Source organism: Mytilus californianus, unplaced genomic scaffold, assembly GCF_021869535.1.
Source record: "Mytilus californianus isolate M0D057914Y unplaced genomic scaffold, xbMytCali1.0.p SCAF_2, whole genome shotgun sequence".
NCBI classification, from domain to species: Eukaryota; Metazoa; Mollusca; class Bivalvia; order Mytilida; family Mytilidae; genus Mytilus; species Mytilus californianus.
Genome location: NW_026262668.1, coordinates 84,504,644 through 84,529,343, shown reverse-complemented (window position 1 = coordinate 84,529,343; position 24,700 = coordinate 84,504,644). Strand labels below are relative to the sequence as shown.

At 34.0% G+C, this 24,700-nt stretch overlaps 1 protein-coding gene and 1 long non-coding RNA gene across 2 annotated transcripts; both read right to left on the bottom strand.

Moving 5' to 3' along the window:
* Positions 1-3,117: 3,117 nt before the first annotated feature.
* On the bottom strand, positions 3,118-24,035 carry LOC127730332 (uncharacterized). The gene is made up of 3 exons (XR_007995046.1): positions 24,006-24,035; positions 23,371-23,517; positions 3,118-3,466 (listed from the first exon to the last, which is right to left on the bottom strand). It is a non-coding gene; the product is annotated as an uncharacterized LOC127730332 (long non-coding RNA).
* Positions 17,387-18,534, bottom strand: LOC127730327 (uncharacterized). Its single transcript, XM_052238701.1, has 2 exons — positions 18,317-18,534; positions 17,387-17,979 (listed from the first exon to the last, which is right to left on the bottom strand). Exons 1-2 carry the CDS (start codon positions 18,330-18,332, stop codon positions 17,567-17,569), a joined length of 429 nt encoding a protein of 142 aa, XP_052094661.1. The 5' UTR covers positions 18,333-18,534; the 3' UTR covers positions 17,387-17,566.
* Positions 24,036-24,700: the final 665 nt, after the last annotated feature.

Here is a 24,700-nt window from a genome sequence, read left to right as displayed (position 1 = left end):
TTCTTATTGTTCGCTGGCTTATTGTTCGCTAGCTTGACTAGGGTTCATTATTATCTGTGTATTTATTAAAAATGCTACTTTGCGGGGTACAGGCTCCGTTCTGAAGTTCAAGAATACAGGTTGCACTTTGTAAATACAGATGTTTCACAAGCCACGCCTCTTTTGGGGAGATATAAACAATTTCATAGATATTTTGTTTTGTTTACGTACTGGTTCCCAGATATGATCTCTATGTTTCATCTCATAGAGAAAAAACATGGGAATGCTAATAGTATAAAAAAACATGGTAGCGGCGAAAACTGAATTCTGAGGAAGACTCAAAGTGAAGGTAGGGGTAGTACATAATTTAGTACAAGTTTAAACTCTTAGAAGTTCGGGGCATATAAATGTTGAAAATATGCCGCACAGCCCTATGTTTTGACCTTTGAATAAAAAAAGTAGTGCATATCAACTTTCCGTTCTAGGATATATTTTTTTACGAAACTTCATAGTAAAAATGGCACAGCTTTAGCCGCAAAGGGAGTTCCTATGGGAAATTGCAACCTATAGGACAAAAAATAATTGAAATAACAAATAATTCATTAGACGCAGATGGTTAAATTTGGATTTCTTTGATTAGACTGACTAGCGATACCCTTAGGTTCGACTAAAATATATCTAATATTCTCTAATAAATTAAATCATGTCTGTCAGGTACAAGTACATTGATACACTCGATTTCAACATAACTGAAAGTTCATAGCGAGAGGTACCCATGCATTGATGCATTGAATTAACCATTTTCCGAGGGTTACACCTACGTTGTTGACACTATCTACTAATGTGTTTGTTGTTTGTTATACTGTTCTTTAAATAGTCGCTTTAAACTAATACTTTCCAAGAGTGCAGTTAAAATCATCCCTTTGTCAATTTTACGGACGACATCACGAGTTCCTTGACCGGTATGGAATAAATATCCGTTTCACAAATGATAGCGGATATGTTCCAATCGTCGTAACTACAATCCAGTCCCCTTTCCCCGAATGTGACCTTCTTTTGATTAAGAACAACAGACAAGAAGTTTTTTTCATTATATACTAATCATTGGCGCTTGATTAAAAAACGTTGGCAGGCCAAGTCGGTGACATACATTTCCTGTCGGCCTTTGATAGCTTAATACTGGGTTGTTACCTACTGGGACGAGACGTTCTTGACCATGTGATTACGATAATTAGTTTTCATAAATCAGATAAATATACGTCATTCACATATTTAATAAAAAATAATTGGTTATGAAATCTCGCTCATTATAATATAATCATGTCCTTTGTCTTTAAAACTGACATTGAGGCCCCTGGCTAATAGTTATAAAAAATGAAAATTCCGTACTATAAAAAAGAAGATTTGGTATGATTGCCAATGAGACAACTCTTCACAAGAGACCAAATGACACAGACATTAACAACTATAGGTCACCGTACGGCCTTCAACAATGAGCAAAGCCCATACCGCATAGTCAACTATAAAAGGCCTCGAAATGACAAATGTAAAACAATTCAAACGAGAAAACTAACAACCTAGTTTATGTTCAAAAAAATGAACGAAAAACAAATATGTACCATCGATCCCAAGTCCGTCTTATTTTATTACAATAACATTATCAATCCTTATTCTTATGAAACACCGAAACTTCATTTTGCGGCAACGATTCTTTGATGTTTAACGGTTTTGTCCTTATCTTTAGATATTTTTTTTTATTTTGGTGTTTCGTTTGCAAATACCCATATCTTGTTATACATAATTATATACATATAAACATCGTAACATTCTCCATTATCAACGTTCAGCGGTTACATATTTAAGTTCCATTATAGCATCTTTAAGAGCATTGGATAAATTATAGAGGTTTAGGGATAATTTTTTTTGTAATGTTCTTAAGCGTCACCAACAAAAAACAAAATAGGGTTTTTGAAATTTTCGAGATAAGTTTTCTGTTAATGAAAGTAGTGTTAACGTTCTGTATTTAAAGATGATGATGGATGGCTGCTTAAAGTCTAGCGGCAAATTAATTTGCATTTTCAGGACAAGAACATGTTAATGTGATATGAATATTAACCCTGCTTTGTACTAGACAGACACGCTGGTCCGGATTTTTAACGTGCTATAGTTCACAAGGTAACAGTCTGCATGAAGACAAGTCACCATACCCGGACACATCATTTTGACTCCGAGCCGACCAGTCTTTGCTCCTACTCCCTAATGCCGCGTGCTCAGCGGAGAAGCAGGAAATACAAATATTATAGTATCTGGTTTGACGCGGCAGGGGTTTGGACCCACGATCTCCCGCACTCGAGACAAACACGCTACCACGAGACAACCGAGGCGTTCTGTGATTAACAACCATATGGTTTTATAGAGCAGCTTTGAGTACTATTGTAATATATTTGGTGTCGGCTTACGAGAAGGGTATATTACGTGATACATTAGAACAAGTAATGTCTACCTTTTGGTTTCAATTTTCGTTTATTTGAATGTTTCTTATACTTCTTAAATGACTGGCAGATAAAACACATAAGCTGTTCAAGCGCAAATATTTTTTACGGAGAAGAACATAAACAAGCTTGTAAGAAGACTTTATTGTTTCAGCATAAATCAGCCGTTTTTTTTTAAATTTGTATCATATTTTGTCATGTCGTGTCTATTTTTGCTTACTATTCGGTATGGGTTTTGCGCTTTTTAAAACAACTGTACGGTGAACTATAGTCAATTGGTCTCAGGTGTATAGTCATCACATTGCAAATTATAAAACATTTCCTTACTTTAATTATTTTGTCGAATCGACACTATACTAAACAGTATACCTATAAAATGACATAAAGCTAAAATTTATACAAAAAGGAATCACAAATGTTCTTTCTATCTTCAAATAATTTGATAATGAACGGAAAATGCTAAAACTATTCTATGTAGATACATCATAAATATATTGTCGCTGTTTTTCTTTTTTCAGGTTAACATTAGATTAAACCTGACGGCTTTCTTCGTTTCGTAATAAGATATGACACAGATGAGGAGTTGGTTTACAGGAATTGTATTATTTTCCTCGTTGTGGTATGTTTCTTATGGGTAAGTAAAAAATGTATGACAAAAAAATACCGATCCCCAAGGTATATTCAAAAGGGAAGTCCATAACAGCAGACACAATCAAACGTTAGACTTTATTAATCAACGGAACGAATGGAAACAACTTTCATATTCCTAACTCTATACAGGTATTTTCGAAGAAAATAGTGAGTTGTAACATTACTTTTATTTTAACATTCATTGACTAGTATGTCATGAACAGTGATAATTACCTGCATATTCAAAAATGTTATATATTTCCTAAATCCGGTTTCATCATGCATATAATTAGCTTTCAAATCCGTATGACATCTATTTCCTCCTATAGAAAGTTGATGGACTGACTGTGGGCCATCTTTATCCGCTGTTAAAGAAAACATTGTTTTTCAAAACAAATTTAAATTCATAAAAAAAAGATAAAAATACAAAACTATGACAATTGGCATTAAAGAGAGGCGGAAGAAACTAAAGAAATAGTCAAATTAATTAGTTGAAAACGAACCGACAAATGCTAATGCCATGCTAAAAAAAACGAAAAACGACCAAAAGACAAATAACAGTCTACAAAACACAAAATAGGAAACTAAGATTTGGCAAAAAAACCCACCTAAAACCAAGGGTGATCTCAACGTCTTCCAAAGGGTATGCAGACCCTGCCCGCATGATTCCAGTTCATTATATTATATCTTGGGACTGTCGACCGCAAAAACTCGTTTGTTGTAAAAAAGGGGCGAAAGATACTAAGGAGACATCCAAGACTCATAAGTCGAAAAAAAAGGTCAATGCCATTGAAAATAACGGAAAAAAATTAAAGCAACATGTTATAAATTTCTGGCGTCCGAAGCGCTTTTTTGGCTTTACCGTCATCAGGAACGCTCAAATAAAGTCAACTTTGTTTCAGGGAGTTGAAATCTTAGATTCTTTATAATTCAAAAAATTACAAAAAAAAGACGAAAAGACGAACAAGTCAACAAAACAATACACAAAAAATTTAAAATTGAACCATTTGGTTGTTTTTCTGTGTTTTTTCTGCATGTAATTAATTGTTCTTGAAGAATTTTAGAGCTTGTTCAAATCTTATAAAGGGTCTGCATGTGCATGTAACAAGTCAGAATAATAACGAACAAAGCCAAACATTTGAAAGCCAAGGATGTATAAGAACCAAAACAGTTAAAGAGCTATATTACCATAAAGGACAAAATAGCTAAATCAATCTAAGATTGCCTGAGGGAGTTAAAACCTTAGTTTTTAAGTAATTTAAAAATGTATAAAAGAACGAAAGGACAAACAAGTCCACAAAACACTTCATAGAAAACTTAAAATTAAACCATTACGCTGTTAACGCTATGTTTTCTAATGTTTTTTTCTTGAAAAATATTAGAGCTTGTTTAAGTCTGATAAACATTCTATATTTGTATGTCACGAGTCAGAAGCCTGTTATTTAGTGGTTGTCACTTCTAGATGTATAGCATGTGTGTTATTGTTTAGTTTGTTATTTCGTACATAAATCAGGCCGTTGTTTGTTTTTTCTGTTTAAATGTTTTACTTTTTGTCATATTGGATCCTTTTATAGTTTGCTTTGCGGCATGGTATTTGCTCATTACTGAAGTCCTTACGATGACCTGTAGTTCATCACATCAACATCATTTATCTCTCTGGTGGAAAGGTGTCTCATTGACAATCATATCATATATATTTCCTTATTGATAAAGCTTTTGTAACTGCGCATTTGTTGAAACTAGCTATGCAATGTTTAAAATATTTGCAATACCAACCAAAATCTGGTATCTATGTACAGCATAGTGCCATAAATGAGTCAACTTTTTTAATGGATGCGAAAAAGAACAAAAATGTTGAATGAACTTTGAATAAAAACTAACCTCACAAAACAAGTTTTATATTTTTGATATTTTGTTATGCCACCCTTCTGAACTAGAACTTATCTGCAGCGACGTGGAAGGCTTGAATAAAGTCTCTGAATATAAAATAATGGCACTTCTAACCAGGCACGCAGTAATTCAAACTTAAGGTCTTCAACGTTACGAACCAGATGAAGTCTATTTTTTATTTTATTCTTCGTCAGAAGCCAGACATTTTCTATTGGGCTCAAGTCTGGTGATTGTGCAGGCCAGGTAAGTTGCGGTATTTGATTTTGCCTTTTCCATTCTTCTACAACCCTTGACCGATGACAGGGTGCATTATCATCTTGAAATAGATAAGGTTCATTGCCAAAATGTTTGGTTACAACTTGCCATAAATTATTGTCCAGTGTTTCTATATACTTGACAGAGTTCATATTACCATTTATCATAGCTAAAGCACCAACTCCATAATATGCTAAATACATCCCAAGACCATAATTTTAAGATTGGTGGACGGTCGATGTGCAACATATCCTAGGCATTCAGGTCTCCAAATTTCATTTGACTTCCTCCAAACTTTAAGTGTACCGTCAGGTTTGATCACCATCATCATCTCATCTGTAAATATAACTTTTTTCCACTGATTGTTAACAGATCAATGAAGTTTACTCCTGCAATAAGCAACTCTTTTCTTGTGATTTACAACCCTGATGCCAATTATCTACCGAACAGATCGTCTGGTGTCCCCTAATTCATGCAATTTTCTTTGAGCAGTTCTTCTGGATACTTTTGCAGGTGTACGAGTGTTAAATTCCTTTGTGATATCCTTTAGGGTTGAACGGCGAGACGTTTTCACAATCCGTGACAGAGTGTTTTCTGCCCGTTTGGTGACAGTTTTTCTCCTTCCGCTTCGAGGAACATTTTCCGTATTACCACGCATCCGACAACGCTTCAAAAGCCTGGAAATTGTGGATTTAGCTATTCCTAAGCTTTTCGCAACACTGCTTGCTCGATGACCACTTTCAATTAAACTTATGATAGACTTTTTGGTGTCGTCTGACAATTCTTTCCCGTGCTTCGCCATTTTTGTTGATATCAACAATGGCTAAACTTTGCCACGATTCCGGTTTAAAAATACGTATTTATAAAGTTTAGTTCGAGTAATTCCCCTTTGAACACATGTTATTGATTTTACGTTACACAAAATCGATAATGACGTTAACGAAAATCATCACCCAGCGCCATTAAAAAAGTTGACTTAATTAAGGCACCATGCTGTATGTGGTGTATATTCATTCGTGTTGGGGACTGTCAATCGAAAAAGAAATCATTTTTAGCTCACCTGGCCCAAAGGGCCAAGTGAGCTTTTCTCATCACTTGGCGTCCGTCGTCCGTCGTCCTGCGTCCGTCGTCCGTCGTCCGTCGTCCGTAAACTTTTACAAAAATCTTCTTCTCTGAAACTACTGGGCCAAATTTGACCAAACTTGTCCACAATCATCAATAGGGTATCTAGTTTAAAAAATATGTCCGGTGACCCGGCCAACTAACCAAGATGGCCGCCATGGCTAAAAATAGAACATAGGGGTAAAATGTAGATTTTGGCTTATATCTCTGAAACCAAAGCATTTAGAGCAAATCTGACACAAAATTGTTTATCAGGTCAAGATCTATCTGCCCTGAAATTTTCAGATTGAAAACCCGTTGTTGGGTTGCTGCCCCTGAATTGGTAATTTTAAGGAAATTTTGCCGTTTTTGGTTATTGTCTTGAATATTATTATAGAAAGAGATAAACTGTAAACGGCAATAATGTTCAGCAAAGTAAGATCTACAAATAAGTCAACATGACCAAAATGGTCAGTTGACCCCTTAAGGAGTTATTGCCCTTTATAGTCAATTTTTAACAATTTTTCGTAAATTTTTGTAATCTTTTACAAAAATCTTCTCCTCTGAAACTACTAAGACAAATTTAACCAAACTTGTCCACAATCATCATTAGGGTATCTAGTTTAAAAAATGTGTCCGATGACCCACCCGCGAACCAAGATGGCCGACATGGCTAAAAAAATAGTTCATAGGGTAAAATGCAGTTTTTGGCTCATATCTCTGAAACCAAAGCATTTAGAGCAAATCTGACAAGAATAAAATTGTTCATTAGGTCAAGATCTATCTGCCCTGAAATTTTCAGACCAATCAGGCAACACGTTGTTTGGTTGATGCCCCTGAATTGGTAATTTTAGGAAAATTTTGCAGCATTTGGTTATTATCTTGAATATTATTATAGATAGAGATAAACTGTAAACAGCAATAATGTACAGCAAAGTAAGATCTACAAATAAGTCAACATGACCAAAATTGTCAATTGACCCCTTAAGGAGTTATTGCCCTTTATAGTCAATTTTTTATAATTTTCATAAATTTTTGTAAATTTTTACAAAATATTTTCCACTGTAACTACTGGGCCAAGATCATTATAGATAGAGATAATTGTAAGCAGCAAGAATGTTCAGTAAAGTAAGATCTACAAACACATCACCATCACCAAAACACAATTTTGTCATGAATCCATCTGTGTCCTTTGTTTAATATGCACATACTGACCAAGGTGAGCGACACAGGCTCTTTAGAGCCTCTAGTTTTTATATGCGACAAATTTAAATTAATATTGACACGCATTTCTAGAAAGACAACGCGATATTAACAGTTGCATCTTTTGAATCAGAAAAAATAATGCATAGCTTTCACTCAGTATTCAGTGCTTTGAAAAAATATGCCTTATTAGTGTCTAAATTACCAGTTTATAAACTATGAAACTGTTCTACCCTGACGTAGGAAATTGACCCCCTCTCATTCGATTGTTAGACATAAGGTACAACATGCAGAAGAAGGAAAGTTCATTGGGTTGCCTTTGATCTTTCTAGCGTGATTCAAGTTAATAATTAAGATATCAATTTTAGAATAAAAGTTAATTAATACATCGACGTTGAGTAAAAACTTAGATTAAGAAAGGAAAATGAACAACTTGGCAGTGGTTTGAGAGCGACTTGTCAATGTCAACCTTACTTTAAATAAGTTGTGAACGACCATACTGTTGATGTGAAACAATAATGACATTAACCTATGAGTGTCAGTATAATTGTCCAAACTTTGTTCCAATAGAATAGTTTATTGGACGCAGTTTGTCACGTCTTCATCAAATAATGTCATATGAGCCTGTCAACAGTATAATTCATTCGACGTGTTATGTACTACACACCATTTGTATAATATTGTCCGAACAAAAAAATGAAGGACAACTTTAGAAATTTGTGTGTATTGAATTTGTTAGCTATGCATGTAAATGTCCCCTGGTGAACTTGAGAGACTCTTAAGATTGTAACTTTCTCACGAATCTTTAACTTTTATAGCGACAAAATGTATATTTACAAAATCAGAAACTGAAATAGTACCTTCTGTATAAAATAAGGAGATGTGGTATAATTATCAATGAGACAACTATCCAACAAATACAAATGACGTATATTCATGTCCAACACAACAAACGGAAAACAAATATGATGTGCTGCAACAATTACAGGTTCCTTACTTGCGACAGGTACATGTACATTGTGGCATGGTTAAACATGTTTGTGGGCGCCATACCCTCCTTTGACCAGGGGAATTATAAAACAGCAAAGAAACAAACTTTAAAATTTAGTCAAAGAGAGCTTGACTCATCAGATTAATAGATACAGAGCAAACAAAAGTAACAAAAACACTAAAGACATAACGTGAGAGTACCCACAGCCACTAAAAGCTAGTTCAAAGCACATAACAACTCATATAGTACGGCGGCTTCATGAAAAATTGTGCACATTCTGCTACAAGCATGAAACTTGGCACAAAGCTTCCTCTAGTATTACCCTTTGATTTCAGATAGGGAAGCATTTGAAAAAAATGTCTCACTTCCGGTAAAATCCAAAATGGCGGACAGTATACTTAAATCAGCCCAATATCGAAGGCTGGTATGTGAAAAGGTGTTATAATCATGCTACTATAATTATGTTTGGCAGGAACAATTGTTATGTGCTACTTTTAGATACATTTAGAGATCAAAAGTCTTTGGAAGCCCTACTTCCGGTAAAATTAATATGGCGGACATTGTAAAAACTTAAGCGTATTTATTTGGGAGGGTAATTGAAGTGTATTTGAATATATTGCTTCTATCATCATATTGTACAGGAACCTTTCTTTGGTGCTTCTCATGGATACAATATATAGGTCATGTCTTTAAAATCACAACTTCCGGTGATATCCAATATGGCGGACATAGAAATATCAATTTTTAATTTTAATATTCCTCTTTTTTTCAAAATGAAAAAAAGTTTTTTTTCTGTGCTGGTCATTAAACTTTTGACTTTAAGTTATCCTCAAACCAATAATTCACTATTATGTTTAAAATGTTTTAATACAATAAAAAACAATATGGCGGATATTTGAAAACTCAGTCTAAGTTTTGGATAGATTGATTAAAAAACAATAAAGTCACCAAAGTACTAAAACATCTTTAAAATTACTAATATATATGGCCGCAACACATTCTATTCACAATCACCACCACAAGCACACAAAGCAGTGCACGGGAGACCTGATTTTCCACATTTACAACAACCGCCGCATCCTTTCTCTCATCCGCAATGTACAAGCTCCTGACAAGATGACGAGGCCTCAGAAAGAGCTGTCCAAAAGGGTTCCCACTGATTATCTTTGTCCCTTTGCCATCCATAAGCGCCTGGACTAGGTAGTAATGGAACCAATTCCAAGCTCGTTCCCCATACACAGCCGCCTTGGTATATTGCACGTTTTACATGCTGGAAAAGACTAGACCGAGTCGGTGTAATAGCCTCAATTAGTCTTCCCTTTTGCGCAAACAGTAGTTTTCTTGCTTCATTAACCCCATCTGATGTGTTCGTTCGATCGTACATTAAAACCACGTATCGTTCTATCAATGCCATTATAAAACCATATCTGGTGATGTAGGCTGATCAATCATTATTCTGAATGCTAAATTAACATCTTCAAATGCCATCCATGTCTCCCATGCAGTTTTTTTTCCTTTTCCAGCAAACGAAGATACGGTATCACAACCGGTAAAGGCATGGAACACAGGAAGTGTGTGTGATATCTCAATGCCTAGTGCATTTGAAAGTTCATGAATAGATATATATCTGAAGCTTTTTCCACTCCAAAACGCAAGCCATAGTTCGTCTGCCCCAATTTCACGGAATAGCGAAACAGCAATGACAGCAACATCCGTATCGACTGTTCGAATCATGACTCGTTTAAGTCTGTGTTTCACTGCATCAGACACATGCACCATGATTCTAGTGTCAGCCTCTTCATGTGAACATGGTGCTAAATTTGAAACATCATCACGTAGGGGATAACATAAAACATCCTGAGCATTTGTTGCTACAACTACCTTTTCCGCAAAATTTTGTTGAGCAAGCTGCTGTGAAAGAAAACTAAAAAGTTCTTTTTTATTGTCATCATCTCTCAGAAAACTTTGCCAATTTTGAGGAATTTTATTTTGACCCTGGACTCGTCTGCGTATTCCCTTTCCCCTTTTGCTTTTTGTGGCAGCCTTCAAGCTATTGTCGATATACGCATCCCATACTACATCCACTCTTGCTACAGTTTCCAGGTGTTTCCTAATATAAGGACAGAATATCAAATCAGCATAATCGTCAAAGGTACGAGATGTTGATGGTTTAAGCATATTCATAATTGCTGCTCCGTCAATAACTAAAACATCCACCTCAGGAACATCACCTGTCGTTGTTGTCAATGGTTCTAAACACTTACTGAGAAGATCCGATTTGGTTCCGAGACGCATTTTCCTATTCTGGCTCAATGCTGGCGGATTTATATTGTTTTCATGAGCAAAGAAGTCTTCCAAGTCGCCACCTCTTGTCTGACAAGATATATAGAGTCTTGAAAATAACGACACATCACTTTTCAGTATGCTTATTTTGTCCTTCATTGCCGAAACAATCTTCCCGTGTGGAGTTCTAAACAATGCCATTGCATTTTTCTTGATTGGTTCAAAAATGGGAACAGTTCTTTTTATCAGTCTGTCTTCTATGTACTTTTCATACTTTGTTTTACCGATCTTCTCTATTTTGCGGATAGTATCAACGACAGATGGTGATGCTATATCCTTTATATCAATGACAAGCAAATCCTGACTATCTTCCATGAACGGATTCCCAAACTCATTCATTACATCTACCATCGACAAAACATCCTTCAAAAATGACTTTTGAACACTAGTCTTATCTTCGTGGTGATGTTCGTCTTCTTCTACCTCAAAATCACTTATAGTGCTCTCAAACTCTTTTGTCAACCTTGCCATTTCAGGCCCTGCAGTCATCCATCGCCGTAAAGCTACAGGATTTTCAGTTAATCCAACTGCACCACCATCAGACTTTATTATTGCATTGTTCTGCTCATGAGCATGGTCTATTGCTATTGCAGAAAACTTTCTTTTTGTTTTGTGCACAACAAATTTCCCTGACAAAAATTCAACAAGAGCATCAGGATTGGTAGAGGAAAGAGCTGTCATATCACGAATATGAACCGGTAACCATCTTGAGTAGTGAATATGATCCAGTGCAAAGAACCAAGGGATGATTCTAGTAAGTGCATCTATGTACAGTTTAAAATGCCCTTCTCTTATGGCTCTGATGAAAATGAGCGCATCTAGTTCAAGTTTCAGAGTTAGGAACCAGTAATGGAACTGAGGTCTTTCTGTAGACATTTGCAAGCACCACTCCTCCATGTCCAGTTTGTGATCAACTTCCTCATTGTCAGTGTATTCCTGGTAAGCAGCCTTCAGCAAGATGTACAAACAACATGCAGATATCTGATGAGCACGTCTCGTCCTTGTTACGTGACTAGCATTCAAAAATGCCTCAGCTTTTCCAGAAGATGCAACATTGGCTTGTGTCAGCACAGTTGTCCAACCAGATCCTTCCAACCAATCTCCAATGGTCTTAAACGTTGCCATTTCAATATGAAGTCCACCGAACATTACTATGAACTTGTTTTCACCGTAGAGTTCTCGCCAATTCCATTGTATTTGCTTAGCAACTGCAAACAGAGGTTGGTCAAACGCTATGACTGGATTCTGACCATGATTTAATGCATCGACACTAGTCTTTATAACATCAAATGAGTGCTTTATCATTGCCACAGATTTAGCGTCTTCTTCAAAAAGTGGTAGAAGTGCTGATACGCATGGTTCAAAATCCTTGATGGGTTCATGTTCTGCATGATAGGCTCCCCAAGAAACCAATGTTCTTTCCTCTATATCATTTTCCTTTGAATTGGCAACAGTTTCCAGCCACCTGTATTCGTTCTGGACTGCTTCTTGTAAGTCATCAGTACATCTTTTACATGCACTATCTGTCACTGGAATAACAGGTACATTTGTCTTCAAAACAGCTGGTTTGACAACAGCATATGAATCAGGCAAACTTTCAGTCACTCGCCCACCTTGGATGTCGGTTAACTGGAAATCTAATCGCTGTTGTCCATTCATTTGACTTGTCACATGTTGGAAGAGAGAAATTCCTGTTCCATGGAATGAATCTTTTGCTGTCGTTGAGCTAGGGTTATGATCAATATTATCTACGGCGGCAGTGGTGAAAAGGCCTATCCGTAACGACGGAGGACAAACATATCCGTCTTCTTGATACTGCTTACAAATTGTATTGGTAAGAGATGCTGATACTGATAAAATTCGATCATATGATACTGACAATCCTAGTTTATACATTTTGTCAATTAATCCTCTCTTCCTTGTTTGGCAATGAATCACTATTCCCAAATACATATGTGAAGGTGTTTCTCTTGATTTTGCATGTCTGTTGGACTTTTGAATTCTTTTATGACTATTGAAAATCAGCATTTGAGCAATGGATAACGTTTCTTGCGAAAAGGAATCAGTTGTTATGTCTGATCCATACAGTAACATATTCACTAACGTTAAAAGAGATCGTGGTACTGATTTTTCCTGACAATCTGCAGCAAATGTACCATTGAATTCTGAAGATGTTGCCATCATATTACTTCTAACAATCTTCACAGCCTTATATATCTGCATATAATTTGAGTCATAATCTTCCTCACATGCCCTTCGTAAGGCTGGGCCAATGTCATCTTTAAATGCTAATACATTTTCCCGACCTTGCTTATAAGCCTCAATATCAGGTATATACGTCAATAATCTATTCTTCAATCTCGTACTATGGACTCTACCTTCTTGTTCGGCTCCCATTTTCTCCAATCTGTTACCATACATTTTTGAAAGATCTGACATCTTGAATACTGGTGTAACATTATCTTCACCTCTAGATTCTTCTATAAAGCTTACTAATTCAGCTAATGCAATTCCATGGCTGATTCGTGACTGTGTTCCTCCTTCAGACTCATCGTCATTAGCCACTCTTGAGGCTTTTCGATAAAGATATAGTAAGCACTTCGCGTGATATTTTGCCTCTTGGGCTACAAGGTCTCCTGCACTTAACTTTGCTAGTAAGGCAGTGTCCTGTAGCTTTTGAGCACATTCACGAACACGATTGTCAATGCCATAGGTCGCTGCTTCACGTAACCTTTCATCTTCCTCAATAGTATCACAAAAGAAACAAACATAATCTTTCAGACCTATTTTACAGGGTAAACTCAGACGTGTTGATTTTCTTGCCTCTTGTAATAATGATGCTTGCCCATCATCGGATATATATTTATGTTTTCTCTTTTGAGCCCTTTTGAGTTCCGTAGTATTGAATTTCAGACGACATTTTTTATGCCATTTAGCATTGCTCTTTATCAGTGTGTTCTGAATACCACTCCTATCATTTAGTTTATTTAAGTCTAACCAAGTTGGTAAGGAGTTAATCTCATTAAATTGTTCAAGGTTTTCGGATAATGTTTTATATCCAGCACTGGTGTCACTCTGCTTTGCGGATGCAGGGCATTGGAGTGTTTCGCCACTATCAGTTTGACAAAATATGCATTTAAACCAGTCCACATATTGGCCATGTTCCCCTATTTGAGATGATGTTGGTTCTTGTTAATCAAATGTATCAATGAGCTGAAATGATTTGTTGGACATCTCTAGACTACAATCACTCAGTTGGTGTAAACAATATTTTATTATAAATAATAAAAGTATAATTATAAACACATTCACAACTAAGATTCAGAAACAAGCAACAAAATTAAGTGCTGATATTAATCTATCTGATCAATCAGTTGACTATAATTCATATCATTCTAAAAATAATCGGGTGAATTTGATGTCGGGGAATGAAATGGACTGTTATATACTTACTGAAGAATGCATCCGAATACCAACATCTTTTTACAAAACAATATACAAAAATTTACCAAAATATACCAAATTTGAATATTTTTGTCTGCCATTTTATATTTTTCCGGAAATACAGTATTTTTTATAAAGGCCTGCTTAATATGATATCAAAAACAGACACAAAAGAAAGGTTTGTGCCAAATTTGATGCAGTTATGTTTAGTAGTACGCCATAAACATACTTTTAGTCGAAATTAACTTGAGTAGGAGATGATGTCCGCCATTTTGGATTTTACCGGAAGTGAGAGCTTTTTTTTAAATGCCTCCCTATCTGAATTAAAAGAGTAATAGTTGAGGAAGGTTTATGCCAAATTTCATGCTTGTAGCAGGATGTGCACAATTCTTCTTAAATATGCTTGTAGCCGCCGTACTATAAATATATAATATCTAACAAACTGTAAACCTGAAAGAAGAAAAAAAGTAGCATTCAGCATGCTTTACTACATGTTTATTGTCTATCAAGATGAGTTCAAACAACAGTAAAATGGTTTAAAGTTTTATTTTCTACATTTTGCGGAGAACCGACTTTACTCCCTCTAAGATAAAATTGTTTTTTCTTGAACCTATCTTTGCTGTACCAGATGGCGGTGTACGTGAGGAAATAATAGTTATCTTAGGTGCATCTATTTCTGTTAAATAGTCAAGTATCCTTTATCCAATTCCGAAGTCTCTGTCGGCGTCGTACCCGTCGTGTGTATGTCCGTCTTTGTCTGTAAATCTATATACCAACGTGTTGTATGTGTATGCTGATACTGGTCCCTGCACTATTATATAATCTTTCTTACATAATGCTTTTAATATGTTAATATTCAGCTCTGATTGAGAAATTAGAAGAATAACACACAAAAAATATGGATATAATTTGATGATATAATGTTAATCTAAAATAACAAATGATGAAAAATAGAAGCAGCAATTAGTAAGTGATGCATGTGTCGTAAGTTTGATGTTTTACTATGCGATTAATTCCTAACTTTTATTCTCAATGATTTTTTGCCTATCTGTGCATGTTAAACTATACCTTATCCTGGCTTATAGGGTTCATTGTTTTGAAAATTTGCCTTCTAAATTGAAAAAAATTAATTTATTTTAAATTCATATGTTGCATGTGTAAACGTTTAAATCTGAAAATCGAAAAGTTCTAAAAATTGCTGGAAATGTGCTCAAGCCTTATCCATAGTATTCGTCAAAAATCCACATCACAAGAAAATGTGTCGGTTTGAACGTTTGATAAATGAAAATTACAAGGATTGTCGCATTTCTATTGGCAATCAGTATACGAAGCAACAAAAAAACTCTGCTATCATTTGGGGGAAATTTAAATGTCTTATTGATGTACATGTATATCAATTTGACTATTGCGTGTTTAATAGGTGTAATACCACCATTGTTTTTCCCTTATTAGTCATTGTTAAATTTGCACTTTTTCAGAAAAAATGTGCAGAATTAACTTTGTTTCAAATAAAAAAATACTTGGCATGAGTAAAGTTGTATCGTGTCCAGTACTATAGACAAAATTTCACATAACATTTCATTGCATTTAAGATAATAACCATCACTAGAAGTCAACCAATCAAATTTCCACCCCTTTCTTATCTGTTTACAAGCTTTAGTAACCATGTAACCTCAAGTTTCCAAAATATTTTATAGAAACACCAAATAAAAAAGAATGGCGCTTTGAAACACCCAAGATATAGGTTTATGACTCAGAAATTTTTTATTGCAATGAAATTGAGGATTATTTTCATACAACTGTCAAATTCAAGGGAATATTTTTTTCGACCCTTTTTCGTATGCAACCGGATGTAACATGTGGTATTACACCTTCTAAATACCTTTTTTTTGTATGAGAAAAAGAATTGTTCTTATTTCAAACAAAAATTTAAATAAATTTTAATTGATCTCGATCATCCCGAACATGCATGAAATATTTGCCACTGGACGTAAAGACAACAAGAATGAAACAATCTTAATAAATGTTGTGAAACAAATTTGATGGACAGACACCAATTTAAGTAAAATTGATAAATAAAAGAGATCATATTATGTTTTATACTAACTATAAATGTGACGTCTGTTCAAACTTGCAGTTTTTTCATTAGTCAGGTCTAACTATAGCTACTAGGTCTAACTTTAAAAAAAACTTAAGGTTTGACTTCACATGTATAGTTAAGATAAAACACAAAGAATAAGCGTTGATTCTGGATATCAGTACTTTTTGATTTTGATCTAGAAATGTGTGTCTTATGGTGGCATGACCAACTTTTATTGGGATGGTTTATAATATCCAGAACAACCGTCGTTTGACATCAAATTGAGGAAAACTAAGAACCATTTTCAAATACTTTAAAAAAAATATTTCCAAGTGTTTCAAATTTTACATGGTAAATATACACACTGCAGTTATACATAAATGAATACAAAATTATATTATACCCATACATTTAATAACATCGCTGAAAAGTCAACTTCTTTAACCTTAGTCGGGTACACAAAAGGCCAACCTAATGACAGGAATATAAAATACTTCATTTACTCTGTAGTAGGAGAAATGTATTCTTCCAAACAAAGTTTAATAAAAGGCTGTGTAAATGCTGTTGAAGCAATTGGTGGTTACCAAGTTGCAAATATTTGCTTTAATATTTTTTTATCTTGCAATCAAACTTAGACAGTCTTACTTTCAATGTCAAGATGGCGGAACATATTTTTGATACTTATTAAAGCCCTCTGGCTTGATATGGGAGTCTAGGGCTGATAACAGGGCCAATATGGAAAATGACAGTCATGTAATAATCTATTTATCACATATTTTCAAGCTGGAGAAAAAAGAAGGCATATATCAAATTATGTTTAATATTTTCAAGAAAAATAACATTTGAATAAAAAAAATTTTAAAAATGTATCACAGTGCATTAACAAATTTTGTATCACAGTGAAAAAAAAAAGTGATGTGAAAAATTCAACAAATATATAACAATAATCATTATTGTAACATTTCCAATAGAATCTTGTGGAAGAATGGAAAATGTGGATTTTCCACTGGTTATTTTTACATTTTTTTCTGCAGATTCAAAATTTTCTATTGTTTTGCAGACTTCAATTAGTTCAATACTGTCAAAAATATCATCCTCAGGAAAATCTGCAGGTTTGGCTTCAAAACTAGTGTTTGAATTTGGTTCTTGTGGTATTAATCATCGGCTTCCTAAACCAATATCAGATAAAATATTAGACATAGTTTGCTGTTGCTGTAATGATGCTGAACTATACTCATTGAATGAAGCAACATTCTTATGGCCTGTCAACTGCATGACTGTAGTAGCCTCCACACTGGAGTGAAGAAGTGAGGAAACTGTAGTCTTGCGAACACTATGGTTAACTTTTCTTCCTGTAAGACCACCTTTCATAGACATTTTTTTTGCTAAATCTCCTAGAGTATTTTTTCCCAATGGCTGCATGGTAAACCATGTTTGTTTAGCATTTTCACTGGCATCAGGTTGCATTATCCGTTTTATACTTAGATAAAAGCGACTGTCTTGAGTCAGAGCATCTTCAGGGCGGCGGCGAATATATTGTTTGAAAGCATTGACTGGACAGCGTGGATTACCTATTATAAGAAAAAGAAAAAAATCAAGGACATGTATCTTGATATCATATTACATTAAAACAATATTTACATTTTTAAAATTTATTTTAAGATGAATTAGCTTTAGTGATATATTTTTATTCTTTTCATTTTGTTCATGTTTCCGTTTTCTTTGACGCGGTGGCTAGATATTCTGGGATATTTTGTGTTTTTTTTTTCTTGTTTGTATTCTTTTTAAAAGTACATGTAAGTTATATATGTATGAATGAATTGAGTAGGCATACTTGTGTGTTGGTTCCTGTATTTATCATTTACTGTCAATTTTATATTAATATTTAATAGATTGAAAGAAATTTACCTGGTGTTGCAAACATTTTAGGTGCAAATGCTCTGCTGTCACTGTGTCCTGTCCTGGTTTTGGTCAGCCTTTCATTGTACTCCAAAAATTGTTCACCAATTATTTGTCATCATTTTTATGTCTCCAAATAACATGTCAATATGCTCCTTCCTTCCCCTCATACCAAAGTGCAAATTATTGTTTAACCATATGGTATTAAGTAGTGCCTCAGGGTTGCCTAAAAGTAAGAATTGAGAGTTAAGATTAGGACAATTAAAAAGGTACACTAGAAATTGTTTACATTCAATAATGACACTAAATAGAAGACTGAAGCACATTTTCCAAAAATTATACCAGTTCACTGTCTTGAAACATGTATGATAAACTATGTTGATGTTGCCTCGCATGGCTTATTAACAAACTTTGGAAATTTTTTTCTTTATATTCCTTTTAGCTGGTTTAAACTAAAAGATATATTTTTTAAGCTGATATCATTATCATTTTATGTACATGCACAGTCACAGGATAATATTGCATAAACCTACCTGTTCCTAGAGATTCTGTTCAAATAACATATCTATTTCAGTGGATGAGAATGGATCTGCTTTCAGCTTTTTGTTCCCAAGTCCCTGTGACTTCAAGTGCTTTCTTTTCGCGGATAACACCTCTCTACTGTGGTGAAATTCCTTATCTTTAAGAATATTTATTCCATTCTTTTCCATCAAGTGCCTATTAATCGATGACTGAATCGATTTCAGGCTGTCCGGCTCATACTCCTCATTTTTCCGAGACTGGACAGACAAGTAAAATCTGGCTAAGTACTGATTGAGTTCAGGTACAGATATATCCTCTACTGCCCGTAATTCGTTGTTCTCCTTTAACCATTCAGTTAATAATTTTACGTCACTTTTAGTTTTTCTCTTTGTGTTATCATTTTTCATTTCTTCAATGAAATTACTGGTATCATCATTCGATACTGTGAGAAACCTGTCATCGTCTGCTTCAGTTGCCATCTTGTTTACAAATAGTATTTGATTGACAGGTTACCGGAAGTCAAACACGGGGGCACGATATGGGTTTTCGAGGGCTGATATCGATATCAGCCCCGAGGGCTGATAACCAATCTTGACTTCCGGCTATTAATGGCCATGCAAAAACGTACATATCAGTACAACATATGTGATAAAAAATTTATATCACAGCTGATATATGAATTAAGAAGACAGTAGTTTACCGATGTTTAAATCTCGTTAATCTATTAAAAAGAAAATAATAAAAGTAAAAATCGCATGAACACCAAGCAAGATTGAGACAGGGTGTGTCGACAGGATAAGCGTCTCGTGTTGTGCATGCATCACCCACCATGCAAATTCAGAATCAGTCAGATAACACGATTCAAAAAATATCTAAAGATCATAAACCGCTAAAATAATTCGCTTCTGAGTTGAGACATCTACGCATCGTATCGGTCAAACAATTTGTGATGGTGACCGTTAAACCTATGAAGTATAAAAATAAGGAGATGAGGTGTGATTGACAATGAGACAACTATTCACCAAAGTTCAAAAAAGTGGATGTAAGCAATTATAGGCAACCGTAAGGTCTTCAACAATGAGAAAAACCCATACCATATAGTCGGCTATAAAAGGCCCGACATGACAATTATGAATAATTCAATCGGGAAAACTAACGGCCTAACCTACAACAAAATAATTAACGAAAAACAAACATGACTGACATGAACCAACGAAAACCACTGAACCACAGGCTCCCGATCTGGGACAGGGACATAAAGAATGTGGCGGGGTCCAACACGCCTGTGAGCGCTCAATCCTCACCCAACCTACGATAGTGGTGTAACAGCACAACATAAGAACAAACTATAAAAATTAGTCGAAAAAGGATAAAATCGTCAGATCGATGCAAAGAAGAAAAACGTCAAACATAAACACAGACCGGACGTGGCAGGGTATTTATCCATTCCTCATCCGTAACAACAAAAAGGACAATAAGTACAGATCTGAGAGTATTCGCAGTTACTGACAACCAGTTCAAAGACAACAATAACCAATGAAAAAATTATGTATCTAAGACTAAAATATCTATCAGTATAGATCCAATATCCAATGAATTTAGTGTAAAGACGTCATTAACAGACAGAGAAAAACATGACCTTGTGCAATGCCAAAATAAAGGTATCGACAGACTGTAGTATAGTTAATGAGCATATGTGTATTACAAAACTATTTAGTATGATTTTATTTTGCTGATAACAAAATATTTATACCAATAAAACAAAATTCAAAGATCTAAATACAGTGTTGAATTGGTAACCTTTTAGAACAAGTTTATTTAAAGGATTGATAAGTTTACCCGTGTCGATTTCATTCGTTCTTCCTCAAAACTCTTTGTGTAAGGAGCATTCCCCTGTTAATCAGTAGTAATTTTGGAAACACGCACGTGCGTTACGTATTAATTGAAATATGTAAACACCTTACGATGGATCAGTTGATATGTTACTGCTGAGAAATAGACAGTTGAAACTTTAAAAGTTGAAATCATCACGTTTGTGATAGATTCTAGTGTGAAAAGTCGTCCATCTGTGTAAATATCGATACAAAAGATCAATATATGAAGTTAGTATCAATAAAACGACAATCAAGTTATAATTCGTCTTTCTTGAATTATAATTACTCGAAATCATTTTGAGAAAAAATATGCGGTTTCGATATATAATAGTTTCCTTATGACCCCGTATTGTAACAATGAATAACAAAAACTACTCGATCGCATTTGCTATATTGGTTTACTGTAAAAAAAAAAAGAAAAAAGAGAAAGCGGCTATGTTATTGCTGCGTTTGGAATAAAAATCTGATATTGAAAATAGCATAATCAATATCCAATCAATATTTAAAGATATAAAATACGATAATTTTGAAAAGATAAATGTTATGTTATAGATAATGCATATTTAAAGGTGTTTCTTGTTGTATAACACACCGAAGGTTGTCAGGATTGTACAAATGAATGACCGACCGTAGGTCGGTCTTTCATTTGGCAATCCTGACAGTACGAGGTGTTGCATTATCTGACTTATATACCTTCAAAAAATATCATTTTATGCAAAGATTTCCAGGAATTGTATCCTATTTTACCGATCACTTTGAAGTGGGATATTCTTTTCTTAAATGTTTATGTCTTACATGTTGGAATGGACTATTATATATTATTTATTGATGTATTTCTCTGTCCTGAATGTTCTTGCATTTATTTGTACTTTATTCCTGTCACGTAATGTTGTCAATTTAGCGGTATTTTTAACATTGCTATAAAAGCGGGAGGTTTGGCTAGCAATTAAAAAAACAGGTTCAACCCACTATTTTTTCTTCAAATGTCCTGTACCAAGTCAGGAATATGGCAATTATTATCACGTATGTTGGCGTTTGTTTTTGTAGCAGTTCAGTGTTTCTGTTGTTCCGTTTTGTTTCCTCTTATAGTTGATGTGTTTCCCTGAGTTTTGGTTTGTGACCCGGATTTGTTTTAGTTAAATCGATTTATGACTATTGAACAGCGGTATACTACTATTGCCTTTATTTAGGTATAACAACACCCAATGGCTCATTTTTAATGTGAAATACAACTCACTAATTAATCAAGATACACGTATAAACGTTAGAAATTACTGTCCAAGTATAGGTTAGACAATACTTGGTCATGTTTTATGAAGATTTAAAGCCCAAGGCGTAGCCGAGGGCTTTAAATGTTCATAAAACATGACCAAGTATTGTCTGACCAATTTAGAACATATTCACACTTTCGAGTGACCTTACAAAATTATCATTTCACATTGTAATATTCAAACCTAAATAAGAGTTAACTTTTTATTATGAAGTGATTGTATACCATAGGTAATGCTCATTTCAATGGATGGAATGAGGTAGCACTGACATAGTTTGTGAGGACAAAAAGGATAAATTGTACAAACATTTGAGTTTGTCTTCTGCTTCCGGTAAAATTGAATACTAATATACCTTAAATTTCTTGATTTTAAAAAGCAAACAATGTTATATAAATCCGCTTTTTGAAATTTGTATATTTTTTTGATAATTATAAACTCACTCTACAAATTTTTGAATTACGACCCTCCAAAATCAGATGCTTACTTGTTATTGATGAATGTACATGTATTGTGTTTTTTTTTTCGAAAAAAAAATCAGTTGCTTTTTATATCAACAGTCTGACATTGTTTTCATCAAAGAAAAAAAAAAATAATAATTGACTCGAATGTCTGGTATAAAATTGAATAAAAGATTATTTTCCTACATCTTTGCCCCCATTTCCTTTTTTGTTTGTTATATATATGTACCATTATAAACACTTTACAAATTCAAAACGTTTTTTATAATTCTTTTCTATTTCATCTTTAATCAGTAGGATATTTTCCCCAAGGAAAATGTCTCAGGGGATTGTACACTTCGTTAGTGTAGTTATTAAGAGTTCACTTTCATAATTAACCTACAATGAAAAGCCATTCATGTATAGCATTTTATTATGCATGGAAAGCCATGTAGCATGAAAATTAGAAGAGAAAAAACTGACTTTTTATTTGACGAGAAGGGGTGAGTATGTTCTAATTACAATATAAATTGTATATATAGTAATTGCATGAAGCAAGATTTGTTAAGATGTACGAAAAATACAAGTCACTTTATAGGTAATTTATCATATAATCTTTATAAAAGGGGTGCTGTGTTTTTTCTCTTGTTTCATGACATTTTTATCGCGGAAAAGCAGATTATTTTTTCAACAATTTTTAACGAACTTTTCAGAATAATTTTTTCTCCCTTTTGTCTGGCAATACATTTTTGTCTTCCAAAACTCAGAATCAGGATGAAATATTATAGCTCCGCCCTTTAAAAAACGTGGCTATTCCCTTGTAGAAAATAGGAATATTTTGTCATTCAAAAGAGTAAAGGGTATTAATACACGGAGGAAAGAATTATTTCTCTCTTAATGTTTTTGAAAGTTTAAAAAATAGAAAATAGTACTATAAAACCAAATTAACAAAAACTCACGGATTAAATGATTTAGTAATCTGTAGTTTTGCATTTTAATCAGGGAAAATAATGACCAGACACAGGTCATTATTTTATGCCTTGAAGCACATTTAATTGAAACTTGGTATCGGCCAGGTTGTTTCTTCAAAAGAATGAACTGTCGTTCTGAAAGGAAATAACTCCATGTAGGTATATAATTGTTTTATGATAAACAACAAATGAAGAATATAATATTAACCTTTAAGTAATAAAAGTTAAGAGAGTCTTACAGAATTTTCCAATACAATGATTGGATTTAAGTATCATGCTTTTAAATGTATTTGTTGTAGATATTTTAATATTTCTGCAGTCACACCTTTGATTTGATTTATTAAGTAATCATCACGCTTTTAAAATCATTCTACATTAGAAATCAAGAGGAGTTTTTTTTGTAATTTAACAATATGGTTTGATCATCACGGAATATACTGCTCTGATGCTTTTGATATGTTGATATTCAGTTCTGAATGAAAATGTATAACAACAACATACACAAATATGGATATCATTTGATGGTATAATTTTCTAAAAATAAAAAATGATGAAAAATAGAAGCAGCAAATAGTAAAAGATGAATGTAACATAAGTTAATTTAGAAACGATTAATTCCTAACCTTTCATTTGCAATGCATTTTCTGTCTGTGTGTCAAACGTCAATAATCTGTATATGTTCGAAGCTACAACAGACAAGTTAACGACTCAAAAATCGATCAATCAACTAATATGTAGCAGAAATATAAATGACTGAAAGGCAGTGTTGAAAACAGATTCAGTTTTGATATTGACATAGTTTAAAGAAGAACTTTCTGACAAAAAACATGTTTACATAAACAGTAAAAGTGACGGTGATTATAAGCGCATCGGTATGCTCAAAATGTTGATTTACTTTGACCTATAATGGTTTACTTTTACAAATTGTGACTTTGATGGAGAGTTGTTTCATTGGCACTCATACCACATCTTCTTATATTTATATATATTATATATGCATATCAATTTGAGATCTTAAATTATTCATAAAAAGCGGTAAGGTCCACATAAAAAAATATAGTGTGACGGGTGTTAAATGTACTCGTCTTGGAGAGTATTTACGCTAGACCATATGCAAATGCACATGTCATAAGAACTAAAATTAGGAACGTCAGTATACAATGACTTGATGCGAAGTACAAGTAATACACTTCTATGACTACCCAACAGAATTTTCTAAATTTCATAAATGAAAAGTAATAACAAAACTATACAAACAAATATAGAAAAATACATTTTATTTTTTGAGTACGAGCTGTTAAAATTTATTACATGATGC